This window comes from Pseudopipra pipra, chromosome 2, assembly GCF_036250125.1.
Source record: "Pseudopipra pipra isolate bDixPip1 chromosome 2, bDixPip1.hap1, whole genome shotgun sequence".
Taxonomy (NCBI): domain Eukaryota; kingdom Metazoa; phylum Chordata; class Aves; order Passeriformes; family Pipridae; genus Pseudopipra; species Pseudopipra pipra.
In genome coordinates, this window is record NC_087550.1 from 35,372,024 (window position 1) to 35,398,422 (window position 26,399).

At 36.9% G+C, this 26,399-nt stretch overlaps 1 protein-coding gene across 2 annotated transcripts in view; it reads left to right on the forward strand.

Annotated features, from left to right (window-relative positions):
• Window positions 1–26,399, forward strand: part of TMEM135 (transmembrane protein 135) — a 170,499-nt gene that overhangs the window by 25,849 nt on the left and 118,251 nt on the right. For both annotated transcript variants that reach the window (XM_064645007.1, XM_064645006.1), the window contains exon 4: window positions 10,071–10,104. In XM_064645007.1, coding sequence (XP_064501077.1) covers window positions 10,071–10,104 — 34 coding nt within the window. The remainder of the gene's footprint in view (window positions 1–10,070; window positions 10,105–26,399) is intronic.

Consider the following 26,399-nt stretch of genomic DNA (forward strand, 5'->3'; position numbering starts at 1 on the left):
CTTGTGAGCAACAGACTGAGGAACTATAAAAAGTGTTCTAATATCAACTGTTGGCAATTTGGATCTTTGAGCTTAGAGTGAGAAAATAATAGGTTCAAACTGGACTTGGCAGTAGCTTATTTCTGTCTTTGGTAGGTGAAATACCTCATTAACATCTGTCTGTAGTATCTGGCACAGTTCATCATCCAGTACTGATGTTCTGCCAGAAAATAGCTGCTCAGTCAATAGGGATGTGTTGAAACGACTCTCAAAATCTAGTGTGGCTTGCCTGCCTTTCTAGAGAAGGTTCACATTGACTTCTGACACTGCTCTTCCTTGTGACCCCTTGTGTTTCAGGCCATTACAGATGTAGGCACACTCTTAATAGTATTCGTTTGTCTTCTGTGTGATTAATTCATAGTTCCTAACTGGATTTAAAACCTGCTTTTAATATAACTTAGTAGGCTGTCATTTGGGGTCTAAAGGGGAGGGAAAAAAAGCAAATTGTCAGCGTGTGTTGAGAAGTCCGTACCTGCTTCTCTTGGAAGTGCTGGTCTGCTGTTTCTGAATACAAGAGCATTTAGAAGTTAGTCACACCACGTGAAGAGCTGCAGTAGTTCTCTGAGTTGGATTGATTTGTCATGTTAGCTTTTTTTGCATATTGCTTCAGGTACTTTGTGAACAGTGTAATCCAATCACAAATGTAAGCATTAAAATTTTATGAGTCGAAAGAGAAAATTAGCTCTAAACATGCAAACAAAACAATAGCTACCAGTGTGACAGACTAGAAAAAGAATATCAGGCTGCTGAGTCTTTTGAAATAGATGATTTGAGTAGCTTATAAAATAAAACCTGTATTGTGGAATGGGCTGTCTCAAACTGGGCACAGAATATGACTTGGGGAGGGAAAGGCAGTTATTCCAAAGGGCTTCTTGGGAAGCCTCTGGAGCTGCTTCTCGCTGAGCTGCTGTGAGCTGGGTTTGGGCTGTGCAGGTAGGGTGTGGCTGAATGGCACTTAGCCTGAGAAGGACTGGAGGGTAGAGGTGGAGAAGAACAGGTCAAACACTGGTATTGGAACAGTCCCAAGCTGTCAACTGGAGTAATAATCTTGTATGAACAATTTTTTTCTCCTTCTTCCTGTGCTTTTCACTCTCAAAATACACTGAAGTCCAAGGTCTGTGAATATTGCACATATCTGCAACTCTGAAATTTTTCCATGCCCTGTTTTGCACTTCTCCCTAATTTTTGGTAACAGTTTTGTCCATAATTTCCTCTTTTGCTATGAAGTGGTAGCGATTGCCAACAAAATATGTCGAAAAAATGACCAACTGCTGCTGCTGAACCACAAAGCAGTTTTGCTCACAAAGAGATTATTTGGTTTTGTGCCTTATGCTCGTACCTTCCAGACAGAGTGGCCAAGCAGCAAATTGTATCCTGACTGAGAAAGTACCCAGAAAGAACTGTTTCCTTTGTGATTGACTGAGCTGATTAGAAACAATTCTGTGTTACTATCAGCAGTCCAAAGAAATAGTTACTTGGGGCCTTATTTAACAGTAGGTAAGTGTTAAGTAACACTAGACCTTCTGTACCAAGAATGTGAATAATTTAAAAAATGCCTGGAAATTCTTCATTTTTTTTTAAAATGAGGATGTTATTCTTCTGTTATCTCCTAGTCAGTCTTTTTATGCAACTAATAAGCTTTTTGGAATCTCTATATCTTTTAATGGAATCTTGTGAGGTTAAATTACACTTTAATTAAGAGGCTTTTTCCCCTCTGTATGTCAGCCTTTGTTTTGCCTCTGTAGATACCCTAGAGAAAGTGGGAGAGGAGGAAGAGGGAGGGAATGTTGAAAGAAAATCTGTTTGTAAAAGGGTATAAAGCAGTTAAAAAAATTAAACTATAGATGTTATCTTGTGTTGCACTAGCTGAAAACTCTGTAAGAGTTATTGGTACTAATTTAACTGGAATGTATTACTGTAGATATATTTTCTTTTTGGCTTCTCTCCCTTCCCAGTTTTCTCATACCCTTTCTTTGGCATGTGTTCAAATCATGGAACATGTTGATTTTATTTTATTTCCTTTTAAGAACAACAAATTCTGAGTATTTGCATGAAACCATTTTACTTAACATGTAATGTGCTCCAAGCAAGGATTACTGATTTGCAGTTTTGAGCAATTTCAATTTCCCCAACCTGTGAAGTGTCCTTTTCCTACTTTAAACAACCCCAAATTTTGCAAAACAAAATTCCTTTAAAAAAGCAGTGGGTCATGAGTCCTTAAACCGTATATTTCTGAAATTAAGTTCTGTGCCTGAACATTATCTTTTTGTGAAAGACTTGCTACTGGTATTTACTAAACTCAAAACGTTATCATGTTCTTTTTTGAAAACTTACTTCTTTGGTCTGTTTTCGAAATTTTCAGCATTATTTTGAAAGCTTATCTGTTCCTCCTGATTTTAAGTGAACTTTTGCACCAGGACTTTGCTGCTGACCTCCAGCTGTCAGTAGGAAATTGGTGGGTGTGAGAGATTAACGATACCCTAAACATAATCTGTAGTGCCTGTGTTATTACAGGGATGCAATCACAACTCCAGATCTATAGTTGGCTTGCTTGTGGTGTCAAGCTGCTGTAAAAAACCTACCTCTTACCTCTTCATTTTAACTTCTTTCTTTTTAGGGGAAACGTGATTTGTGTGTTTGATATAATTCTGCAGGTTATAAAATGGTATGTTTTACAGTGGGGAGGGGTTGAAGCTGAGGGGAGGAATTCTTCCTGTTTTTGCAGACCACAAGTCCTGTCTGGGGAGCCATTACAAACTATTATGTTAGCTTCTTAGTTTATGTTCAGAAATTAAAGCCAGAGTTAACTCTTTTAAGTCTTTCTTTTTTTTTTTTTTTTTTATTTTAAAAAAGGACAAATGCTCTCAAATTTTCCTATTTACTAAAATAAACATATATAATTTTATATTTTTTCTATGAGATATACACTAAGATATATGAAAATATTTACTATTAAAATTACTGTTTTGCTGTAACAAGTTTTTGCAGCATGTTATGTGCTTTTTACCTTTTTTTTTTAACATTCCACCCCATATATACCTTTGAATTCACTGATTCCCATGAAAGTAGTTATATTTGTGATTTCTTAGACTTGCAAAGAATCCAAAAAAAGATTATCAGTTAAAATAGAGAGGTAACTGTCAGAATGTGCAGTGGATTCAATGAAGAGTAGCATTCATATAAAATTAAAACTTGACTTTGTAGGAAACTAACATAAGGAATTTATGAAAAAATCATTTTTATAGAAGTCATGCATAGTTCAGATTTTGTTGTATAGGTCACAAGGAAAGGTAAGTTTGACTTGTTTTATTCTAGTACCTGTTTATTCTTGGGTCAGTCTTGTTGGTTTGACAACACTAAGAAGTTTTGAAAAAGCAAATTGTAGGAACATGATATTTTGGACTGGGAGTGAAGTTAGAAAGCTTTGTACCAAAGCTGAAACTGCTCTTGTCTTAGCAGTGAGTTGGATATTTTTATTTTGTGTGTGTTTGCACCCTAGCTGTTTAAATTTATTACATATATTGGAGAAACATAACCCATCAATTAAATGTTTAATCAGAGAACATAATTGCATGCATAAAGATTTTTACCATGCTGCTTTATCCATCTTCAGGCTCCTTCTACACACGTCTGCTCCTGACTGCTGCTGAGCACTGGGTTACAGGAGTGAACGTTGCAGGGAAGGGGGCCTCGGTGTCCCTGCCCCAGTGTTGCCTCCCCATGTGGTGTGAATTCATGGGTGGGGCTCACCCAGTGGGCTGTTCCTGCTGAAGGAGGTGCCTGTTCAATTTGCGTGAATTTTGTGGACAGTGGTATCCATCTTGCTGTGGTTATTTCCTGTTATTTCTGACTCGCTAACTTATTTCCCCCTTAGTTTTGAGCAAGACAAAAAAGTGATCATAAACCCCCACAATTTACATAAATATATAAAAAAAGCACAATTATAGTTGTTCAAATATGTTTAATTAATTGCAGTGAATGTTTAGATTTCAGGATGTCTACTCAGAAAGGTTTGTGGTTTAATGAAACAAGGCAATGGAGAAAACAATTTTTTAAACTTCATATTACTAAAAAAGTTCTTGATGAGGGAATTGGAGGAGCTGTTGTGCTGTTATTAGACATAAAATGGGCATGGCAAGGCAAAACATATGAAAGAAGTAAATATTCAAAAGGAGGAATGAATAATGAGAAAGAAATAGCTTAAAAATGACAGGTCCTACGTCTTTTCTGTGCTGTTTAGAGAAAGAGAAGGTGTTTGCTTTCTGTTGGAAGTTTTCTTTGAGGGCTGCTGTGGTCACACTGGTTAATTTATGATAAAATTGCCAGGAGCATAAGTGCTTTCTAAGGATTCATCCCACCTTCAGGCAAACTTGGTTGGGTTTTTTTTGTGTGCTGTTGATGCTGTTGCTTTTTAGCTTAGCAACACTGTTTTTAAGGAAAACCATAAGTACATTGAAGGAAACCCATAAATAAGGAGAGAGAGAACTGGCCATGATTTTTTAGGAAAACACAATCTAAGTTGTGTTTAAAAATTGGTATTTTGTATTATTTCCTATTAGATGAAGAAAAAGCTTATGCTGCTTGTGAAACTAAAGTTATTCTTTGAATTTTATAGCACGTCAAGCTAGGCAAGAAAACATTCTTCAGCAAAGTGTTCCACAAACAATATGTTGGCATGCAGATTTGGGCAGTTGCTGCTTCTATTGGCGTGAATAGGATGTTTTACTCATGTGTTAGGGAAATTGGACTTTGGCCTCAATCAAATAAGTTTTCCAGAGTTTTTGGCACTTAGATGAAAATATAAATACCTTGCTCTCAGGCAAATGCATTCAAAGTCTGAGAGCGGCCCTTAGTGATTTCTTTGACTTCAAAATACTATTGATTAAACAAAGAATAGGAAAGCTTTGATCTGTTTTTTATTTTCTATATTTTCACTTTGAGTCCTGAAGATGAGTTCTGAAAAAATGAGACAGTTTCAGTAAAGAGCTGTAAATGTGATTGAGATCTTAGGGAACATTGTCGGAAGACTGAAGGAGTTCAGTTTTTGTTTAAGAAATGATGTGTGGGTCACTTGGTTGGAGTCTGTAGTGTTGCAGGGGAGGTAAAGATGTAACCATTTTCAGACACCAGACAGGTTCTTGTAGAAACTAGAGTGCAAATTGTAAAGATAAGTACCCTTAGAATAATAGATCAATGATTGTGGTGACTGGAAATACTTAAAAGACAATTTTTTTTTTTTAAATATGTGACTAATTCATTAAGGAAAAGTTTGTTTTGTATTAGTTAGGAAGACAGATTATTTATCAGTTTAATCCCTTGTGATTTTATAATCTATGGAAAAAAATTATATATGGTATTTTGAAGTTGCATTCCACCTTTTTTTCTGTAGAATAATAGAATTGTTCAGATAAGCCTTGGGAAGTCAGCTAGTGCAGCTTCCTCCTGCTTGGAGCAGAGCCGGCACTGAGTTCAAACCATCTTGCTCAGGGATTTGTCCGGTTAGCCTTGCAAACTGCTGAGGACAGAGATCCAGCAGCCCCTCTGAGTCCCTGTTCCAGTGCTCACCTGTCTTGATGGAGAAAATGCTGTTTCCTTTAGTCAGGTCAAAATCTCTCCGACCATGCTCCTGGTCCTCCCTGCCAGCTGATCAATGCCTATTTTGTATTGGGGATTGCAAACAGGCACGGGACTCTGCGCTGTAATGAGTGCCAAGTAAATGGGATTAATAACTTCTCTTGACCTCTTACCTACACTTCTCGTAATGCGGCCCAGTACACTGCTGGTTTACCTTGTTATTTTTATCCTGTAGGTTTTTGGGTTTTTTAGCAGTTATTTTAGACTCTTTCCTCTGGGCAGTGCAATAAAAAAAATGTGTGGTTCTCTGTTGAGGTTTATATGCCATAGTTTAAGAGCTATTATTGCTTGTTAGAATTTGGTCTGAACATTACCAAGTTGTCTGAAAAGCAACTTTTATCAAGTGAAACTTTTCTTTGAGGAAGGCATAAATGAATTATCTTCTGGAAGCCTGTGGTCTGTTGTAATTTAAACATCAGAAGTGGAATCTGCAAGATTGGAATAATTCAGCCATAGATAATGTGACCTGTGCTGAATACCTAAACTCTGAGACATTGCCTGCTCAGTTCTCTAACAGACATGAAAGAAAATTCTTGTTAAAGTGTGAATTGGGAAGAAAAAGGAGGAGAAACAAAGTGAAAAGTATATTAAACACTACTGCTCTTTGATACTTGAATTAAAGGGTAATTAAAACGTGATAGCTTTCGTGCAATCCTCTTTTCCAGGTAAAGGAGACCAGTCTTGTTAAGACTTTTTCAGAAAAAAAGTTCTTTAACACAAGAAACTGTCAGGATGGACCTTGGTCTGCTGCTCATGAATTTTGGGTTACCCCTAGCTCATGTTTTTCCTTCTTGAGTTAAAGATCACAGATGTCATTAGAAAAGAGTTGAGTATTGGAGATACTGTCAGTTAAGAGGTGACTGGGAGACAGTGGGAAGCCACTATGAAGATCTTTATGGAAGAGGCCTCTGGAGGAAAATGGCATAAGACAGAAACCATGGAGGAGGAATGGGCAGTAAGGATTTGTGTGCGTCTGCTTGGGCTTTGCCGTAGTGACCTCGCCTGACCATCAGCGGTGTAGCCACATGCTGATGTTGGTGTTCCCAAGATTAGTGTTCAACACTGGTTCATGGACTTTTAGGGTGAAATGTAAGCTGTTTATTGGTATCTTTAAACCTTCCCGAAGCATGTGGTTAGACATGGCTGACTAATTGTTTTTATTGTTTAACTATTTCCTGCTCTTCTAATGCCATTTCCCAATTATATTTTCCTCTTTGTTTACCAGCTGCAGTTTTAATACAGTCCTTGGGTTGTACTAATGACCCTTTTGCTTGGCCTACCTCCATCTTTCTGTCCTGTTTTCTGTCAGCTGTCATTGCTGCAGAATAGCGCAATGTTTTCTGAACTTCCACCTGCTTTTTAACAGTGGAGTTCAGGGTTGGGTTAGGCTTGTTGGATCACATTTGCACAGGGCCAGGAAGACTGCCCCCCCTTCCACCCCGCCTTTTTTTTTTTTCCCTTCCCCTGGAAAAATGGAGCTATTTATTTTTTAAACAGTCACAGAATTAATTTGGAGGAAGAAAACTTTCTGCTTGGAGTCAAGCAGGGCCTCAGAGACGGGCTTGTTGGAGGCACTTGGAGATGACGTCATCTAGAAACTTTGCTGTATTTTTGGTTCCGGAAGTTACTTCCTTTCACAAATTTATTGTCTGCACATTTTTCCTTCTCCCAACCACCTACTTCTCACACTGGTCTTGCTGCAGCTGCACTGCAGCTTCTGATTTCTTTCCTTCCTCTTCTTTAGCCCCTTTTCCTTTCTTTGTCTTTGTGGTTGGTGTTTTACACTTAGGCCAAAGGGACTACAATAGAAACTAAAACTCATTTAGAACAAATTCTTAGCTTTAGTGTTTAAAAATAAGAAAATTAAATAAATATTCATGGGACCCTGCCTGCATGTCAGCCCTGCTTGTATGACAATAAGGACTGCATGAGAGAATCCACTAAGTAAATTACGTAGACATACAGTGATCATCCTGTTTTGTGCTCATTATATATAATACAGTTGTGAATACACATATATTCTCTGAAATGTACTCTCTGAAATATGCAGTATACCCTGAAAGCTGCATCTGTCACTCAGTAGCTGGTGAAGGCTTCTTGCAGTTATGTTACTGCAGGATATTATTGAAGTTCTGATGTTTTCCAGAATATTCAAAGTGTATTGAGTTACCAGGTTAGCTCTCATGGGTAATTTATTTCTGTGTTTCCAAACAGCTGAGTGTTTGGATATTTATCGTAAATTTTTAACACTATTACAGGGATAAAAAAAAGAATCCAAGAAACGTGAAATACCCGATATTTTTCCTGAGAACAAATTAAAATAAAATTTACGGTATACACAACTGTATTGACTGCCAGTTTGGTAATCAAGAGGGTAGGGCCACCAATATTATCACTCGAGCTAATCAGCTGAAAGATGGTGACTGTTTGCAGATCAATGTGAGAGTTGAATTTATCTATTACATGAGGTGAATTTTCACCCCTTCCTGGTGAGAAATGTCCTACAGCATTTTGATGCTTTACTGCAAGTTGTAGGGCTTGCTTTGCTTAAACGCTCACAGACCCTATTCCCTCTCTGTTGTCTTCTTGTTTCTTGTGTGCCTCATTCTCATCAACTCTTTAGATTCAGGCTTTTTTTTCTCTAGGTTTCTATGCTAGAGTTTTGTTTCTAGTATCTGATACAGAGTGATGGTAGGTGGAGAAGGAGAGCAGATTTGTAATTCTACTTTAAAAAAACCCCACAAAACAAAATGATTTTGCTGGTTAAAGTTTTGAACCTAAGCCAAATTTGAACCTTCCCTGTGAGTAGAGAGCAACTTGTGGAAGTCAGGATGCTGCATCATTGCTTTCCCCAAGTTCAGCATGATGTGGAAGCACTAAAGCTTTTGAGTGGAATATGTCCCCATGGCTTAGATATCTGCTCTGAAAAACCTTGATCTAGATGTGTAACTTGGCAAAGTTGTGGACTTGTAAACATGGGGATTAGAAAATACTGAATAAATTTCTTTCCGGATGGATCAAGCTTGGCAACTGTGTGATTGGAATTTCTCTATTTCCTGCTATCTGTGCTTTTGTTTTGTTCCCTTCTTCAACTGAATTGATAGCAAGATGTGCTCTGTTAACATACTGCTCTCTTAAGCAGTCTTATGAATGCTTGAAAACTTAAAATGTCATGACAAAATGGAACATACAAGCCCAGGTTAGACCTTCTGTTATATATTACCTTCTGTAGTAGCAATATAAAAAAAATCCTGAATGGCATGAAGAGAAATATGGGTTCAGGTTATAAGCTCAACTCCATGTTGAGAAACTCTAACAGTTGAATGTATGGTGCCTTCACACAAATTTTCAAGTTATATGTGTAAGACCAGTGGGGACAATATGAAAAATCCTGAATACTACAAGGCTGATGGTAGACTCAAAGTGTTAAGAACACCAGTCCAGTAGGAAATACTGAAACTGAGCGTTCCAACCTTTGGCCATAGTCTCTGAGCAGATCTTTGCAGAAGAGGAGGAATGATTGAAGGCAAAGCAGATCTGCAGTGGTAGTGTTTCCCACTTTCTCAAGGCTGATGGTGGCTTGTGACCGATGTACAGAAAATAATTTTTAATTCACCTGGATCCTATAGTGACATCTAGTGCAGTCTGTTACTGGAGCAACTCACATCTGCATAGTTGAGTTCAGTTTTGGTCTTGTGCTATAATAGAATCAACAGAAGTGTGAGAGCCTGAGCCCAAGTTTATACTTTTCCTAAAGTGCAGTGTGAGCTATGGGCTGAGACACAGGGACAGACCCAAAAATAGAAGGGGGAAAAAAAGTTAGATAAAGGTTAGAAGAGAAAATGGTTCCAGGACACTCTTAGCACTGTGATTCTGAACTGGCTTGAGCCAAGATTTCTGCATCATCAGTCTCAGTAGAAAACTTTTCATAATATTGTAAGCAGAAGGGCTAAGGTGTCTCAAGTTACATAGCAGTGGTCACAAAACAGAAGCTAACACACAAGCATTTTTCTGTAAATTCACAATTTAACTTAGGCTTAGGTCATTGTTTGTATGCCTACATTAACAGCTGGTGTGTAGGCTTTTATTTTATGATAAGTGCTGTGTAATTCAGGGTGCCTTGCCCCTCATGACAGCTTCAGGACTCATGTGCAGTAGCAAGTTGCTATATATAACTTGATTCCTGTAATTCCTCACTGCTTTGGATACTGTGCTATCAAGATGCTATTTTTGGTTTTGTACATATTTTTTATAGGGTGTAATGATTCATCCTCCATCAATAATCTGTGTATTTAAACTCTCTTCTTTAATGAAATATTCTTAATGCTTAAAGTGTTTTTCTTCAGTCTGCAAAAAATGTTTGATTCCTTCACTAATTTTATTTTTTCTGTTTATAGGAGAGGCCTCCTCACAATTTACATGGCCAACCAAGTAAGTAGTCCTTTATTTCAAGAATAAAACCACCTAAGATCCATTGAAAATGTGAGATTCATCGCCTGTTTTAATCATTCCAGGATTTTTCTTTAAAAATTTTACGTTACTAGATAACTTAAGAGCAAATTGTGACCTTAGGTCTTTCAGGAGTAGCTGTAAAGCATTGTATTATGCTCAAAATTTCTTGTATCATAGCCCCAAGAGGATGGGTAATTTTATATTTCTCGTCTGTAGTAGAATGGCATCTAGTACTTTGATGGTCGTTATTTTGCAGATGAGAAATCCAACACCATATAGTTTAGTTTTGCAATTAATTGTTTTTCAAACTGCTATCAGCTGTTGTGTATGCAAACATTTTTATTGCATGTTTGTATCAATTTAAATGTTGTGTCATATTTCTTATAATCTCATTCAAATAAATAAAATTTCTCTAAATGATGTGTGATGTTAACTTACTCTAAATATAAAATACTTCTGTTACTTGATTATACTCCTTTAGGAAAGATTTTATTTTGCTAAAGGAATTATGTAAAGTTTTTGTATAGTTGGAGTTGCTTAAAGAGTCACAGAAACTACAAAAAAAGAAAACAACTGAAAGTTGTGTTCAGACCACTGGGACAGTTTGCTGGGGCCTCACAGTTGTGCAAGAGTAGAACTCTGGTGGTGATTAAAAGATCGATGACTAAAATTGATAAGACAAAGGCCATATATCATAGTACAGATTAGGGTGATACAACTGATACCTTCTCTTCCGTCCGTCTGCGTGAAGTCATTGTTGATGACTTGTAATTCTGAGTATTTGTGGTAGGAAGTGACATCATATGTGTGTTAGCAGGTAGATATCCTGTAAAGTCCCTTTATGCATTTACCAAACCCATCATGTAGTTCTCTCTCAAATTCTGGTGTTTAACAATTTCTTCCAGGCAGAAATTTTTTCTTGAGTTATTCTGTATTTGTGGACTGTCTGTCATGACAGACTCATGACAGGAACTTAACAGACTTCAGAAGAGAAGAAATTAATATTTGCTTTTAAATTCATTATTGTTAACTACCATTTTACCTTCTGTAGCTGCCTAACTTATATGGTTCATACCCTATCCTTTAGGATTCCTTTTCTTTACAAATGTTTTTAACCTAATTTGGAAGATGACAAATCCTCCTCTTGAAATTTAATTAATTATATTGTTTGGACTCCCAGTAACACATGGGAACAAGGTTTGATTCCTGAAAGGAAGTCCTAACTTTGGAAGGTTTCCTTGAATTCAGAAGACCAACTGTGTGGAAACTCCTCATTCAGGAAACATAGGTTATAAGGACAGTGATATTTAGTTGGACACGCCATCACTCCTTTGGAATGGACTTTTCAAGAGAAGGGGGAAATCAGTGTGCCTATATAGCAGCACCTCTGAGTATCCAGTTCTGAGAAAGCTGTCACTGTCTTTCTGGCTCTTAGGCTGCAGTGCCACACAGTCCATGTGGTGCTGGACGGTCTTAGAAAGGAAAAGTCAAGAAATGCAGTTACATTTTATGAATGCCATTTGGTGCAGTGGATATTCTCTTTAGCGTGATCGTTTATTTTAGGCACAAATCATTGGTGGACTTGGGGCTGCCAGGGTTCGCTTTGTTAAACTGCCTGTGATCACATCATACTTATCTTGTTAGCAAGCTGTGTAATCACAGAAAATGTTTCCCTTTTCGTGTTGCTTATCTTTTGTTTAGAACTTTATATGCTTTGGTGAGATTCACTTATAAGTTTACTAAGCCTTTAAAACATTTATTTCTGTCATCTTTAGATTGCAGCATGCCCCATTCTGAAAGCTGGCACATTTTAATCTTCAGTGATTACAGCTAGATTGTGGAATTAGACAGCATTTCTTGCATTCTGTAAAACTCGTGTCAGGACCTGTTAAGATATTCATGGAACTAAATGTATTCTTTTGTTTTGTTTCATATTTTCCTAAACTTTGTTTTGCAGCCTTGGCAATAATAATTAAGGCTTTCTGTGTGATTCTTCTTGTGTGCCTTTGCCCAGTTAGACAGGCAGGAGGTAACTGTAAATAGTGTTGGTTAGTATAAGAAATTATCATGAATGTTGCTGCAGTGAATTTTTATAGCCAGATTAGGGCTTCTAAATCAGAAAATTTTATTTCTGTTGTCCTGTTGGCAGTACGTGACAATTTGTCCTCAGAGATAAATTTACTTAGTGGAAAGGGGAAAGGTTTGTTAAAGTCTTTATGTGTGGCTGCTGTTTCTCATTTCAGCGAGCGAAATGCAGTAGAACATGAAAGGCAGTGGGTCTAAGGACTCATGTTCTAAAGGTGACATTTTTATTGTTTTTTACTCTGGAACTACTAGAAACTTGTGAATGGAAACATGTGAATAAATGTCCTGGCTTATTTTAAATAAGTCAGTGATTATAGATTTATGTGAACCTGAACTCCTGAATTGCATTTCCTTTCTGCTTACACAGTGAAATGACAGATCAAAAATTAACTGTTGAGGCTATATGTGCTGTATGGAAAAATAGAACAAAAATGCTTTTTCAGACTAGCTTGCTGCAGAATTGAAACTATACAAGAATGCACTTTAGGGCTTGGATTTTCTTTTATTTTTTTTTTTTTTTTTAGTTTCTTTAGAGATAAGAATGAGAAATAAGTGTAGGAGTGAAGCGTCTGTAGTTTTAATTTTGATATGCAGAGTGTAAAATCAACTTCTGAGCTTCTGACTGGAAGTCATTTAAGTTTTTAGAAGTAAATTAGTATGCCTGAGCCCTAGCATTGTTGAACATGTGCCGTTGAGACTCGAAGTTTCTGTAATAGCCTGGAACAGAGTAGTGTTAGTCAGTACTGTGGACCACACAGAAGCACGGAGCTTTCAAGTTCTATTTTGGATTGCACGTGTTTAAGTCAAGAAATTTTTAGGATCACAAGAGATGCATTGGTAGTGAACATATAAGATGATCCTTCATGGATAATTTGAGATCAAAAGGAACCCCAAGATTCCAGCAAAAGGTGGAAAGTGAAATGGAATCTCTTTCAGTTATTTTTATCCGGAAAAGTAGATGATATTTATGACTGTCCCATGAGGAAGACCTATAGCTCTTATGTTTCAAAACAGTTAAGGCATACTTTGTTGTGAACAGCTCAACAGTTGAATTCTTGCTTTTACATTGAAGAAACTGGGTCTTTGGATTCGGGTTTGGGTTTTTTTTGTGTTGAAAACAAAACAAAGGTACTACCTTCAATATGCAAGATAAGAAGATGAACTAGGACTGATTTGATATAAAGCTTTTTGAAAAACAAGAGTTTAGGAAAATTATGTTGTCATTGAAATACTACACCATAGGGCAGTTACCCTAGCGTGTGCTGATCTATGTGCTGTTTGAAATTCAAACTGCATCACTACATCAAAGGCTTTATTCATTCTGTACTATGACTTCTAATGTATGGTGGGCTACTTGAAAAATTGGAAATGTTAATATTAATAAGGTGCTCTTGAGGGTCACAGATTATATGATAAAAAACTTAATCATAAGGTGAAGCAGCTGGATGAAAAAGGCAGAGTGGTGCTGTTGAGGACTGGTTCTTGAGTGTGATGGGAGGAAGAAGTGTAGGGATCTATCCCAACCACAGAGAGAGCATTACTGAGTGGACAGCTATAAATTTGAAAAATAAGACAAGGAAGATAGGAAGACAAGGAAGTAGAGAAGCACAAGCTATAGGTGAGAAATGAGAATTCATTGTGGCAAGAGACATGAAGGGACCGGAGCTATGCTGACATAACAGGTGTTGGTTTGTGGGGAGTGTTACAGGTAAAACAAGAGGAAGAACATGAGAAAATGTCTAGTTCTAGTTAAAGCAGAAAGCGGATGATAAAGAAAATCATGGGTTTTGCAGGAAAGGGTTGGATTAATTTAATGAATTAATTAATGTGAAGAGAAATTTAGGAAGACCCCAGAAAGAGAGACAGAAAGAGAGGGTGTTTTTGGTGACCTGGATATGGAAGTTGGAGAAATTGTTGTCAGCAACTGCGTCTGGACAAAGTTTACACAGAAGTAGGAAGATGCTGTGCCTTACTTATTGCTATGCTGATGTTAGGTCATCAGTGCATCTGCCACGTATGGAATACTGCACACAGATCCTCATATATAGGGGAAATGATACTGTTTAAACGAGTACTGAACAAGTGATCAGTGGCATTCCAGTGGGTAATGCTCTGCTTCTGTATGTGATAGAGAACAAGTAACGCAGCTGAGCACAGTTTCTTGCAGTTTTAAAGTAGTCCAGGCAGTTTCACAGTTGAATTGTTTTTCAGTTGCATAGATAGACTAAATCTGAGTTCATTGTGGCTGTATCATTGTTTATTCCAATTAGTCAGTGTGAAGGCTGCATGTAAGTTGTGCTCTTAAAGTTTGAAATATTTGGTCTAGGAGCATTCAAAAATGCAGACTTAAAAAGAAATCCTTCAGGATCTAATGGAGAGATGAGTATCCAGTGCTCTTCAGTCAGCTTTAACTCCTGATATTTGTACGTTTTTTTACAGGATGGAAGTCATAGTGATTCAAAATATTACTAAATCTTCATGCCCTGCAATATTAAAAACAAAAATCAAAGCTATTAGCCTAATTTCAGATATCTGGCACACATAGAGAGCAAAGTAGATACCAAACTTGACAGAGATATGGCACAATATAGAACATGGTTCAAATGTCTGAGGCCCAGGGCCCTCCGATATCACTTTTCATATACACTAGATTTGTTGTCATTGTTTCATGCTTTGTGGAAGTGATATGTGGAGGGATGAAAGAAAGAGGAGTGGGACTTGCTGTAACAAAAGAAAAAGCAACAACATAAGACCACTTTTAAGCTGTGCTTTTGCTGATCCTGTAGTTTTAAGATTTTGCGAGTGTTTTCATTTTAAACTTACTAAACTGAAATTTTAGGAACAAGACTAGCTGGCTCCTGTTTTTCTCCACTGGGAACATTTCTGTTTTAATCAAAAGATGGAGACAATCCAGAATGAAGAAGAACAGGTGGATTTATGTTTATGCAATATGTATTTTAAGCTTTTTAAGCTTTTTGAAGTTCTAGTAAAATGGATTTGACCACTCCTCCCTTTTCTTTTTAGATATTTAGAATTTTCTTGTGTGCTTTCCTGTGATTCTTAATATTAACATTATACAAGGACTGCCAACATGGGAGATTTTATCTATTCTTTTAGCATATTAGCCAAGATAGGAATAGCTAGATTTTTTTTTTAGTTTTCTAACATTTCAAAAGTAATCTCTGTAACTGGAAGTGCATCAAGTAAATGATTGAGACATTTGTCTTCCAGGATGCTTGCTCTCCTCCTGCCACTATCTCTTCCTTGCTTTGCAACTGTTGTCTGGTGCTCTTCTTCTGGGATGTCAGTGACTTTGGTTACAGCAGCAGCTGGCAGGAAACATGTATATTTGTTGTCTAATGGTGTCCAGATTTCCCTTTCATTTCTTGTGTTGTCATCTTTTAAGTTGATAGTGTACTAGTTAAACTGTTGCTTTCCAGGCTACTTCTGTTGTTAGAATAGTAAGTTGCCTTACTGTCTCATTTTCTCGGTTTTATAAGTTATTGTTGGAATAGCAGAAATACTTTGATATTTGGTTTAGATTGAATATTAGGAAAAATTTATTCACAGAAAGGGTTGTCAAGCACTGGAACAGGCTGTCCAGGAACATGTAAGAAAATTGATGTGTAGATGTGTCAACTGGGGACGTGGTTTAGGGGTGGACTTGGCAGTGCTGGGTTAGCAGCCAGAGTTGATGATCTTAAGGGTCTTTTTCAGCCTGAACAATTCTGTGGTTCTGTAATATTCTGCATCTCATGTGGTTGATTTAAAGGGGGACAAATCCTGTTTGAAAGCTCACAGGAGAGGATTTTCCTCATTGGAAATGACATTGAACTGGAACTCAGGATTGTAAAATATTTCCTGCCTTTTGGAGTACAAAGCCCTGTTTTGTGACAGTGTTCTGAAGCAATGTCTTGATCTCTCTAGTGAAGCATCCAGCACCCAGTCATTGCTGCTTGGGTAAGGGAAGAGCAAAAAGTACAGAATTTAATCCTATCTGGAAAGAAGTCTCAAGTGCTCACTTAGTGCAGAATTTCTACTTTTGCATGGAAAAACTGTCTCAGGTGATGTCTTGTCACTTGATGTAATTGATAATTTTTGTAATTCTGCTACAAATTAAGCCTTTAATTTTAGTGCTAACATGAAATAAGTCTTGTCTGGTCAATTTACACATTGATATCAACTGACTGGTGTTTTCCCTGGAGCTACGGTTCTGTTCTAACACATCTCAAGTTTGAAGCTCAACAGAGAGTCCTGAATACCTGCTTGTAATAGTGGCATTTTTGGAATTGTTTTGGCCCACGTTGTTACCTGGGATTTTGTCAGGAGTTGTTTGCGTCTTCCGTCAGGTCATGTGATGTTCCTTGGTAATTCCTGCCTTCTGTTGTGGAATGGCGTTTTTATTCTATTTTGTCATTTGGACTTAGGAGGAGAGACTTTTCTGTAGCTTCTGCTTCGTTACTGCCTAGATCTTAGTGGAAAAATAAGGTAGAAAATGAAGAGCTCACATCTTTCCCATTTCATAGAAGGCATATTCAGATGGAGCTTATCCAGTGTTTGTTCTTCCAACATACCTTCATGTTTATGCTGCCTCATGGTTTAAAACCAGGCAGAGTCAGCCCCATGTTCTCAGAAGGACACTTAGGGTATGGCTGATTTCACAGCATGGACAGTCAGGCATCACAGATGCCCTTTATGACAGTGACAGTAATCTGGTTTACAAAACACAGGAAGAAGAACTAAGATCCATGGATTTTTATCCTTTAAAGGACAAATCTCAAAGAAGGAAGCTAATGACGTGTTAGTTTGCAATCGAAGACTGTGCTGGAGTGAGAGATGGGGTTTGGTTTTTTATGTCATTTCAATGGGCAATCCCTAATGCTCTATGATTAAATGGCAATGAAATATAGCATTCTCAGACACTTATGGCACTTAGGTTATTTTGCAAAATAAAGCTTCAAATTTTGAAGTTATCTTTCAGATACATCTCAAAGGAAGGAAAAATAATCATTATGAAAAAGGTTTACAAGTCAAGGATATGAATAACTAGAACATGCTCAGTACTCCTGCTGATCCCTTTTTCCTTTGACAGCTTGAACAAAGAATTGAGAACCAGCTTTTATTAATTTTAAGCTCTTACTAATGCTCCTTATTTGCTGTATACCTAGGTATATATAGGAACATTTGCAAAAATAATTAAAAAACTCCAGATAAGAAATAATTAAAATTAACTAAACCCAGTTTTGAATAAGAATGTGGAAAACTCAATTTCTCTTCTCAGAAGACTTGTAACTGTTCTTAACCTTATTATGCTTCTGCTTTTGTCTCTTTCTCTGTGTCCTTGGGGTACAGAACAGCTCAAGAAGAGATGCTTTTAATACCATCTGCCAGTTGTATACTGGGGTGGCAAAGGCAGTGTAAATGTAGTAGTAGCAAAAAGTCAAAATTTCAATTAATATGTTAATAAAGTTAGTATAGAGGAGCACAGTTTGGATGAATATGGACATTATTCAAAAGAAATGGGAGCTTTTTATTTCTTAACAGTAATGTTCAGATTTATTTCACAGACACCTAAACAGAAGAAAAATTTTACCCTTTCTTGGAATCACTGAATTTATTGTGGTGACTGTGCAGGGAAGTGTATCGTAAGATCAACATTTCCAAGCTCCTCGCTTAGAAATTAAATGCAGATGTTTTCAAATAATCAAAGACTTGGACATGCTTTAGTTTAGTCGACAAATACTCAAGACACTTTCCAAAAATTTTATTTTGTAATTCAGAGTTAGATGTCAGAAATGGGTAAGCTATATACTTTACACATATCACGTTCTGTGGGATAGGCAGTTTGGCAACTAAAACAGGCACTATTGAAATAAATTGCTGCTTTTAAATATAAACATTACATAGAATTCGTATGGGGAGTAAAATAAGCCGAAGTCTTACTTTCTTTTGAATAGAGCATAATGTAGACTAATTTGATTAACAGAATGCTTTACTTAATTAAATTATGGGTAATCATGGCACTCTGTGAGGATTTTAATAAGTTGAAACTTAAGGTCATTGTCACTGCCCCAACCCTAAATCTAAAAAAGGGAGGTTTTAAAATTAGGAGTCATGTGAACTTAAACATTGCTGATGTCTTCACTTCTAAGTAATACTGTAATAAAGTTAGATCCTGGCAGCTGGTGTTCTTGTGGATTGACATGGCTAATTGGCTCTGGCATCTTAGCCTCAGGAAACCTCATCCATCACTTCAGAGCAGGACTTTTGGCAAGAGTCAGAGAAAATATTCAATACTTTGTCTCTTGCTTTCTGTGCAAAGCCGCATTGCATTTTTGAACTTTCCAGTGTATCTTGTTAGAAACTTGATGTAACACTTATCATTATGCTCCTTTAACATGATCTTTTGTGATGAGTAACTATCTGTTTGACTTTCCAGAATTAGCAAAAGTGTCAGTGTTACAAATCAGTTTTGAGACTGAACTCTCAGCCACAGTTTATAGCTTATACAGAGTTTTGTATCAGAAATATGCTGAATGCTAAAGAAAGGTAGTTGACTTTTATAGTTAACTCCTTGCTAGTCAGTAGTTTCCAAGTTTCCTTGGCTTCAGGTTCTGAAGAGCTCCCAGACACCCATCTCTAGTGCTTGTAGCATTTCTGATTATGAGAATTGCTGTGAGCAGTGATTTGATAGGTGAAAAAGACTGGTCAAGAGAAAAATTCAAGGCTTCCCAGCAAGGGAAATCCCAGTAGTGTTTTGAGATGGTTCAGAATTTTCCTGGCGAAAGGAAAGGGTTTTCAGAGATCTTTTGTGGAAAGCTTGTGAGAGTAAGAATCTCCTGCTTTTCCTATTTCACAACAATCTTATCAGTCCTCTCAGATCTTCACATTGTCAGGCAGTCCTGTTTTTCTCCTCAAGCATCTAAGAAAGACAGGTATTATTCTCTTTTCCCAGCTTCAGTCCCTGTTACCTGGCAGTCTCTGCTTCCTTCTCATGCTTCTAAGTTTGTGAGGTTTGGGAAGAAAGGGAAATGGCCCTGCTATGGGAGAAGTGGGGGAAAGATGCAATCCCAGCATTGAAAAAGTTGAGGAGGGACTTTAAGCAAAATTAATGCTTTCTTATTCTGGTAACTTAGATGTAGATATGTTCTTTGGAAGGGAGGCATTTTTTCCATTTCCAGCAATATTTGCTATTTGCATCTCCATTTACTTTAGAACAACGCTCAGGGTCCAGGTGTTGCTGGCAGAGGCAAAATGCTCTGAGTGTTCAGCAAAGTAGGTGAAATGCTGCTGCAGGCTTGTCCTGCCTCACCCCAGACCCTGAAGTCCTCTACTGAAGCTTGAAAATCAAGTGAATGTCCTGCTGTCTATCGGAGTGGGGCATGGCAAGACCATGTTTGAGGCAGAGGGTTGTTAATGTCTCTGCTTTATCAAATGGTGAGCAGAGGCATAAAGAATGAGGGAAAAACTCTTGAACTGGGTTATCTGGAAACTCTTGATGCTTTGGGGAACAGTTGTAATGACCTGTTGTCAGATACCAGATTTACCAGGAACACGCAAAAATTTAATTGGCTTCCTCTTGTTGGAGCACAAAAATGGGCAAAGGCGTTTGTGTGTAGTCAAAAGATAGAGAGGTTGGTGGATCGACAGAACGGCTAACTGAGTGCATTGGCTAAATCTGTAAGTGTCCACTTTAACTGTGTCTCTCTAATGCCTTTCAACAAAAATTGTAATGTATAGGATTTTGGAATCTTTATTTTTTGGGGTTTTGGCAGTCCTACTTAAAATCGTCCAGCAGTCTTGACAAGCTGTTTCTTTATGGCTTCTGGGATCGATCAAGTATTATGAAAACTAGTCCTGGAGTACTGATTTAATTTGGTAGAAGAAGAAAGCTTCAATTCTGTGTTCAAAATATGCATAGTGAAAGTGTTTCTAAGAAGAATTCAATTTGCAGAGTTTAAGTTTATCCTGTTAGTTGGTGATTTGTTTTTTTTTTTTTGACGCAGTGTTAATCTTGCTGTAGAACTGGCCAGTGGAACAAGGAGGCGTTCTTTCTGATTAATTATCTCTTACATTTAATTATTATTTTCTGTGCTCCATGTTTCAGTTGAAATTAAATCCTTCATGTTTTAATTGCCTATATCCACTTCTAGTATATTAGTGCCAGTTCTAGTTTGATATTGTTCCTGACGTCATTTATAGGATAATGATAATTAAACAGAGCAGCAGTTTCAGCCCCAAAATCATTTTACTCCTTTTGAAACTCTAAGCTGTCAAAATAAAAGTCAAAATAAGTTGTTCATTTTCAATGCTTGAATAAAGTTCCACAAAAAGTTTTGGAGGAAAACCAGTTTGGTCTAAAAATTATAAACAACTTTTTCTGTACAAAAATGAGTTGTTTTGTAAAATCCTACAGTTAGCTTCTCTGTTTTCACAGTTTCTGTGATGCAAACCAAAACCTATACCTTTGCACATGCAATGTGAAATAATGTTCTTATTTTCACTTCTACATTTTGAAGAGATATTTTGAAGTGTTAAAAAATATTTCTTGTGGCTATGTATAAAATGATTTTACAAGTCTTATTATAAAAGTGTAAATATTTTTGCTTATGTTTATAATGAGATATAATAGATGTGCTGGTATATAGCTATAACCTTGTGTAAACTGAAAAATGTTAACACAGGGCTGCTGAAGCTCTTTACATGATTCTGTTACAGGATATGTAGATTTTTAAACAGTGCTGAGACTAAATTTTTTAATTGTTTAAACAGTCACTGGTTTGGCATTCAGGGGGAGGTGGTTCATTTGAAATCTTGTCTCTGTGATATGCTCCTTATGCCTCTAATAGGGTTAGAAAAGTGGAGGAGGAGAACTTCTAGCACAGCTTGTAAATGTCAGTCTGGATGGAAGACAGGTCATCTTGAAAACAATATTGGTGTTGGAAAATGAAAGGAAAAGAATCCTTTCTTGAAGCTGAGCTCTAGCAAGGAAATGTTTAAGAAATGTAGAATTTCTTGGTAACACAGAAGGAAGTACTTCTGAAGTATCAAGCTACATCTGGTAAATGTGGGGAAAGTTGAAGACAGAATAAGTTTTATTTTACCTACATCTAAATCTGACTGGTTTTCCTAAGGCAGATTTTTATGTTGGTTTGAGCCCTGTTCACTTGTGAAACTTTCCGATTGGTGTCTCGTCTTTAAGACTTGTTCTGTCTTTAGAAGACAAACTGACTTTAATAGCATTTTTAAAGGAAAATCCAGCAGTAAGTGTGACAGTAGAATCTTTTCTGAATCTTCTCCTCTGTCTTTTCTACCCTTTCCACACTGTAATGCATTGATCAGTAAATCAGACCATTAGTCACTATGGAAATTTCAATAATACATCAGTTACCATATCTTACTACAATATTCTGTTAAATAGAGTTATTTCCGAGGAGCTGCATCATTTAGATTGGTCTCACCTGGTCACTTCCATGTGAACTGTTAATGTTTTTATAACCTGAGTGGTGTGATTCCTTAAGAAGTTTCTTTCTGGTTCAGTAACCTTTGTCTGCTCAGAAGTAATGGAGTGCTTCAATAGCTGCTGCTCCCCTCAAGTCTTGAGGATTGGAGATTTTTGCAGACTTGGTTGAAATAAGTCTGGAAATGGAAATTCCCAGTTCAGTGTTTCTAGGGAAAAAAATGATCTGAAGTGCGAATCAGGAAGAGGGGCTGAATGGCATCTTTAAATACATGTTTCTCAACTTTAGTACCTGGTTTGTGTTGACAGAACTTTCAATGAACTGGCACATATGCCAGTGGTTCACATGTTTCTGAGTTTTTTGAAGTACATCTGCTGTAAGTTTGGGTTACAAAAAATGTGGGCATTGGTTCCAGTAAGATATGTTAGATTGAATTTCCGTGAATTGTAAATAACTTCATTAAAAGTGTCCTGAATTTGCTTAACACTCCTCCAAAGTCAAACTTAATAAATTGCCACCTTTGAATATTTTAAAGTGTTAATGATTATACTGGTTTTCAATTGCAGATCTCTTAGTCTTGAAAAGTTATGTTTTCATTTATATAAAACATTTGTGTCAGTAACTTTGTGTACAGTAACTGTTGGCTTCACTCCTGTTCAAATTTACTGATACAATTTCTCAGACAAAATTCTATTAGGAGGATTTAATTTATATAACTTGTTATGTTGTTTTGCACATCAGTACGTTGATTAAAAGGTCTTTAAATATCAGTCACATTGCAAAATTTTCAATGAATGCTTGTACAGTTGGATTGGAAATGCACGTTCCCTATATATGTAAGCTCACACCCCACTAGCTGCTTAGAAATACTTTATAAACAATTGTAATTGCTTTGAATATTTGAAAATTTTAAAATCTTTAGATGCTTGTGTAGTAATTTTTTTGTCTGGGAAGTAGAAAATCCCTTCCCTGCCTCCTGACACGCACAGATGCACGCGTGCATGCGTGTACTGTCTTTGTCTCTATTTTTCTCTCTATCTGGCTTTAGGGATTTTTTTTTAATCAACAGGAGCTTTACAAATTATGGTCATTCTCCTGTATAAAGGTATGCAGTTGTTTTTGGTGACAACAGTTCCTTTAACACACTGCAATTCTCTGCTGCCTAAGAAATGACTTCTTGCATAACCCTTTTGCTTTACATTTAAACCCTGATGTTCTCCATGTCTCTTATTCTGAGCCTAATTAAGACTGCTGGGAGCTGAACCAGGTTCCTGAGCATGTTAAGCTGTGCAAACTGGCCCCTTGAGTCCTGAGCCAGGGCTCTGGCATACAATATCAACCATTTTCTGTCGAAATGGATACACTGAACTTGAATATGGTCATTGTTTGCTAATGCTTGCAAATCATAGTAAGTTAGTGGCCTTAGGCAAAGCAAGAGGTAATAGGAATTCAATGAGGTAAATAACCTTGCTGGAGAACTTCGTCATGGTCATAAATAAAAAAGCTCTTGGACACCTCCCCCCCCTAAAAGAAATTCTATATAGGATTTTTACTGGATTGCCTGACTGCCTGCTTGTACAGCATTTATGAATCTGAATATAGCAGAGCTTGAAGATGTTTCTGTTTTGATAAATTTTGAAGTAAGGGCTCTCACTGATTTGATAAGAAAGTTTTACAAATATGTAATTTTTTGCTCAGAATTCCAGCCTATATGCAATGTAGGCTGTATGTTGTGCATGTAGAGACTCAAAGAATGTGTGTCAAGCTGGAAGGATTATTTTTGCAACTTTACTGAATGGAGTTACTACAATCTGTAGTTTAAGCAGCATCTTAAACCAAAGTAGAATTGATTTGTGTTAAACGGTATTCACTCATGTGAAAGGGGGTTGGAAGGAAGCCTCAGACGATGGTCAGGGGTATGAAAAATCTTAAACCTTAAAAAGTGGAAGTTTTCCAAAATAGTTGTGAATTGAAAATACAAAGGTATTATGAGCAGTATTACAAAACTCCAACTACAGGAATTTTGCCACTGGGTTAAGAAGGGCCAGCATAACAGTCTGTTGGTGAGCATCATTACCTTTAGCAAAAGTAGATTATTAAGTACGTGAGATTTACTTAAATCATACGGTCAAGTGAACTGTTAGGCAGTAAAATGAAGAAAATGAGTCAGTCAGTGTTTTGCAATACCCTAAGAAACAAAACCTGTAGTTTATGCTCTTGTTTGTATTTTTAACATATTTTTTCAGTTTGTGGGTCATCTTGTGTGCAAAATCATTGACAGACTGTACACATGAATCCCACACTATGGGCATATCTAAATTAAGACATAGGACCATGTATCTTATTTTTGGCTGTAGTACAGACATAGTTCTTTTCAATTCATTCAACCTGCCAAGTTGTCTTCACTGACTTGAGTGCATTGTATTGAAGTATTTGCAAATATTTGCAAATGTAATAATTCTGTTTTGGTCTGTGGTTACTGTTGTTTTGTACTCAGTTACGTACTATATATCTTGCAGCAATGTTCAAAACATTGCTTTAAATTTTGACTTTTAGTTTTAAATGCAGAGAATTAATTAATCTATTACTTCACTGATATTCACTTGTTGATGAAATAAGAAAAATAAGAGAAACAGGAAGTCTTACTGATTAGAGGGTTTTTTGTTAATGAAAGCAGGTTTGCAGAGTGTGTGTGCATTACCCATGAAACCCATTAAACTTTAATGGGCTGACGTCATGATGACTTTGCTTTTAAGGAAATTGGCTGGGAAGAAATGAACCAAGAGTTTAGAGGCCACTTGAATAGGTGATTGAGAAAAAAATACTTTGAAGAATTGGTAATAGTGTTAATACTGAATTTTCAGGACAGAAAAAAACCTAATAGGGAGCTCCTGGAACATTTTTCAATAATCAGTTAGTATGTATTAGATGGACAAAATAACAATGAGAGGAAATTCATCTCACTAAAACACAATAACTCTGACAGCCCCTGTGCCACTTTTCTCATGAAATATTTTTAGCCTGGCTATTGAGATTAGATTGATGAATGTTTAGGTAAATCACATATGATGATCCTTGAGATCAGTGTTCAAGTCTTAAATAGCGACTTTATTGTGTGCAACCACTCATGACTCCCAGAAAGAGGCAACCGATGCAAATGCATTCTGAAATTGTGGACAGTGCTGGGAGTGGTGAGGCTATAAGGAGTGAAGGTGAGTTGCTGTTCTGTACATATTGTCACTGAGCAAAGCTGGTAGTTGCCCCCCTTTTGTTACAAGATTGGTAAGCAATGGCATAGGTGATAGAGAAGCAAAAACAAGCAGAAAGAGAAGTCCATGAATTTTGTGATGTATTATGTAATGGCTAAGGAAGAAAACTTAAGAATAAGAAAAAAAGGGTAACGTGTATTGTACTTTGTGTGCTTATCTCAAAAACGTGGGGGTTTTATTTAAAAAACAACATTTAGGAATTTTAAATATGGATAGATCTTGCTCTTGTATAGCAATCTTCAGAAGAAAACTGGAAAAACAGATTGGTCAGAAAAAGGGAAATAATTCACAAAAAGAATACCAAGATTGGTTGGTAAAAGAATTGACATAATATTCCTGTTCTGCAGGAAAAAAAACAAATACAGGGAAATTGTATATAGATCTTTTTACTGAAATTAGAAGCACAGAATCTGGTATTTTTAAAATTTTTTTCATATTGTTAATTTTCATGGAACCACGTTCACTAACTCCATTTTTACTTCTTTGAATTCAGCCACAGAATTTCAGGTTGGCACTGCAAAATTGAAGATCATGCAATTATGGCAAAACACTAGGTAATGGGGTAAAGTACTAACTGTCCATGTCATAAACACTCTGTGAAAAAGGAAACTGAGAAGACAGATTTTTTGCTATTTGTAGTTTGTCCAAGATTGTAAAAATGGGATCTGGTACTGGAGCTTGCAGAAGCCTCATGAATACCGTTCCATTGATGAAATGGCAGTAATGCAGTGCATGTGGGGAGAAAACTCCTTTTTCATATATACAGTGTTGGAATATGAATTGTCACTTGGAGAGACAGGAAGTTGAAAATATGAGGAAAATGTCAGTTCAACATTTTGTAGCTATTAAACACCTCCCACTTCCGTTACCCCCTTCAATTTAATATTGAGGATGACTGGGAAAGGAGTAGAGGATAAAACTGAAAAATCATTATCATGTCACTATATAAATCAAGAGTGTGCTGACAGATTTACTGCTGTCTGCAGTTCTGGTCCTCTTTAAAGTGTAATAGAAGTAGAGAAAGTACCTTGTGGAAAAATAAAGATGCAAAGGTGTTGAAGAACATGTGTAAGCGGAGGAGCTAAATTCAGTAAACTTAGCCTGGGGGAGAATGACTAAGAAGGAGTAGGAGACAAGTAATGTAAAATCATGTTTGTATGGAGAGGGGGAATAGTGATGAATTGTTTACTTGTAATACAGGAAGGAAGGGATCCCAAAGAAAATTGTTAGCAGCTCAGAACAAACTGATGCACACATACAAAGCTATGCTGTACATTGGGAGTGCCAAAAGCTTTCTTGTGAGTAGCAAGAGAATTTGTGGAAGAAATAATTCATTAGGACAATTAAATGTGGAGATCTCATCTTGTTCTAGCAGCTCCGCCCTGGAGTTTGCTGCAGTGTATAGCAGGAAAGGTATTTTTGAGGCATTTTTACTGCTGGTTTTTGAAACAAAGCATTG